This window comes from Anneissia japonica, unplaced genomic scaffold, assembly GCF_011630105.1.
Source record: "Anneissia japonica isolate Jap-2015-1 unplaced genomic scaffold, ASM1163010v1 scaffold288089_len100474_cov146, whole genome shotgun sequence".
Lineage (NCBI taxonomy): Eukaryota > Metazoa > Echinodermata > Crinoidea > Comatulida > Comatulidae > Anneissia > Anneissia japonica.
In genome coordinates, this window is record NW_022746329.1 from 47,362 (window position 1) to 50,067 (window position 2,706).

Consider the following 2,706-nt stretch of genomic DNA (forward strand, 5'->3'; position numbering starts at 1 on the left):
TATTTTATATATTTTTATTGGTTAGGCCTACTGTTATTTTATGTGTGGAAGCTGTTTATTGGCTTATGTTAAATAAAAATAATATTGAGTGTTAAAGGCCTACAGTATGTTAATGTCAAAATATAGATAAAACATACAAGTGAATGTTTGTGTACCGTCTGTCTCTTATACACATCTGGATTAAAGTTAGGCTATCTTGGATATTTGTATACGAAACGCAAGTCCAACAAAAGTTCTATCATTTGGGAGTGCTCTAATCGGTGTAAGTTTGCATGCAAAGGAGTTCTACACACAGACATTGACAGAACTGTAGTCAAATTTGTATCTGAGCATTGTCATGCTGCTGACAACAAGATAAGTGTAGAGAAAGTGAGACACCATATCAATTACCAAGCAGCATCATCTAGGGCAACACCAGCTCAGCTAGTTATGGATGAGTTGTCAAAGCAACCTCTAAATGTTCGAGTCGAGATGGCTAATACTGATTCTTTGAAGAGAAACATCAGAAGGAAAAGATGTAAAAATTGTCCTTGAATGGCTACACACCAAATCCAACTGTTTTAAACATGGACTTTGAGATTGGTATGATGCTGCACGTGCTGTGTTTGGAGAAAACATCACAATTCATGGCTGTTTTTATCACCTTACACAAGCATCATGGAGAAAGTTACAATCCCTGGGCCTTGCATCTCTTTACTTAGAAGATGAAGAAATACAGCATTTCTGTGGAATGGTGGATGGACTTGCTTTCCTTCCCCCGGATAAGGTATGTTTTATTCTGAATGTTTAACAACTAATATAATTTTTAAAAGTTAACTATACATAAGTTTTTATTCTTAATTATATCAGATATATTATTATTATTATTATTATTATTACTATAATTATTGTTATATTATTATTATTATTATTATTATTATTATAATATTATGTATCAATATGTGAAATTGATTTGAATTGAGTGAATAATGTTTCTGTGAAAGTTAAAAAAATATATCTGATCATAATCGTCTTAGTCTCATCACATGAAGTTTAAACAAATGAAATGCACAATCTGATACTGTTATTTTACATTTTGCTCAATTATGTTTTTATTGTTTCTTTTGTGTAGGTCACTGAAGGTATGCAGTTGTTAAAGGACAACATACCAGAGGTATTAACTGACTTTGTTGACTACTTTGATGTGACCTATGTTAGTGGAACTTATACACATCATGCAGCACAGAATGACCAACAAATCTTCAGGAGAATGCCACCAACATTCGGAATAGACATCTGGAACGTTCACCAACTTACGCTAAATGGAGGAGCTAGAACTAACAACCTATGTGAATCCTGGAATAGGAAGCATCTCGAGAACGTAGGGCACACTAATCCATCAATCTGGAAAGCCATCGATGGTATCAAACGAGATGAAGCGGCATCAGCAACACTAATAGAATTGTTCAGGAGAGGACAACCAGTACCAGTAAGACGTATCACAAAGGTGACAGTCAACCATCAACAGCGACTTGTTAATATCATCAGCAAATATAATGACCGAACCAAGACATTAGAAGAAACAATCACTGCACTTGGTTATAATATTCGAATGAAATAAGAAAAAGAAAAATAATTAAATGGCAACTCATATTAATTAGGTTGAAAATTTAAATATACGCTACAAGTATATTAATTATTTTGATAAATTTTCAAAAGTAGGTTGTTTATAAGGCGCGATCTACAAATTATCCCCAACGACAGAAACGCGTCTGGGAAAGCGATCGTCTAATTATCGTGCATCATGAATATTAATAAGCTAGTCGGAATATGTCCCAGACGCGTCTAAACGGGTTTGTGCTGTTAAACGCGTTTGCCATTGTTTCTATTGTTTTGGGCGACAAACGCGTCTGTGTCGTTAGACCAGGCCCCGGTTGAACTACCGTTTTTGTACAATTAAAAATACTGAACAAGTTTTACTTTGAAATGAACCAAGTTCAAAGTTTAAAGGCTGCATAGTCCTAATAGTTAAATTAAGTGGTAATGACGATAATGGCAGCACATGCATGTAGGCCTAAGTGCCGTTTGCTCTGTCGGAAAGACCTATCTTCGTTAAATAGCAGCCTACCAGCTAAGAAGCTGACGACGAACGAAAAAACATTTATCAACTCCCTGCATACATATCACATGGGAACACAAATGGACGCCAGTATTCGCCAAACATCATTCAATAAACTATAGAGAAAATAGAACATCTATTTTCTCTATTATTAAACGTAGGCATCAATATATATTATATACAGCAACTAGGCCTATGCAACTACTGTACAATTAATATTGGATACCTCGTGTGTGTGGATGAGATCAGATCAACAGAGTACGCAACATCACGTGACAAATGTCACTGACTGTGTGGCCGGTGTTGATCTATACATGGAGGAAAAAACTTTCCTCCTTGGTCTGCAGAAATTCACTTTGAGCGCCGCTCTGACAGAAGTGGGTCAGTTGAGATGCTAACAATAGGACGTTCGATGGAGTGCCTGGATGCCAGTTTAAAGTATGGCCTTGTCTGCCTGCCGGGCGGAGACTTCTGTACAGTTTTTTTAATCTTGCATAATCTTGTTTTGTATTTTATATATTTTTATTGGCTAAGCCTACTGTTATTTTATGTGTGGAAGCTCTTTATTGGCTTATGTTAAATAAAAATAATATTGAGTGTTAAAGGCC

General features: G+C 35.6%; 1 protein-coding gene across 2 annotated transcripts; it reads left to right on the forward strand.

Annotated features, from left to right (window-relative positions):
* The first annotated feature begins 177 nt into the window (after positions 1-177).
* LOC117120197 lies at positions 178-1,695 on the forward strand. Of its 2 annotated transcripts, none has more exons than XM_033265214.1 (2): positions 178-262; positions 1,112-1,695. In XM_033265214.1, exon 2 carries the CDS (start codon positions 1,124-1,126, stop codon positions 1,598-1,600), a length of 477 nt encoding a protein of 158 aa, XP_033121105.1. In that variant the 5' UTR covers positions 178-262; positions 1,112-1,123; the 3' UTR covers positions 1,601-1,695. The 2 variants fall into 2 exon arrangements, with proteins under 2 accessions (XP_033121105.1, XP_033121104.1); XM_033265213.1 differs by having other exon boundaries at positions 184-766.
* The last annotated feature ends 1,011 nt before the right edge of the window (positions 1,696-2,706 follow it).

Coding starts and splice junctions, on each gene's coding strand:
- LOC117120197 (XM_033265213.1), top strand. CDS start 731: ATGGTGGATGGACTTGCTTTCCTTCCCCCGGATAAG. Junction 767..1,111: donor CTTTCCTTCCCCCGGATAAG/GTATGTTTTATT, acceptor TCTTTTGTGTAG/GTCACTGAAGGTATGCAGTT.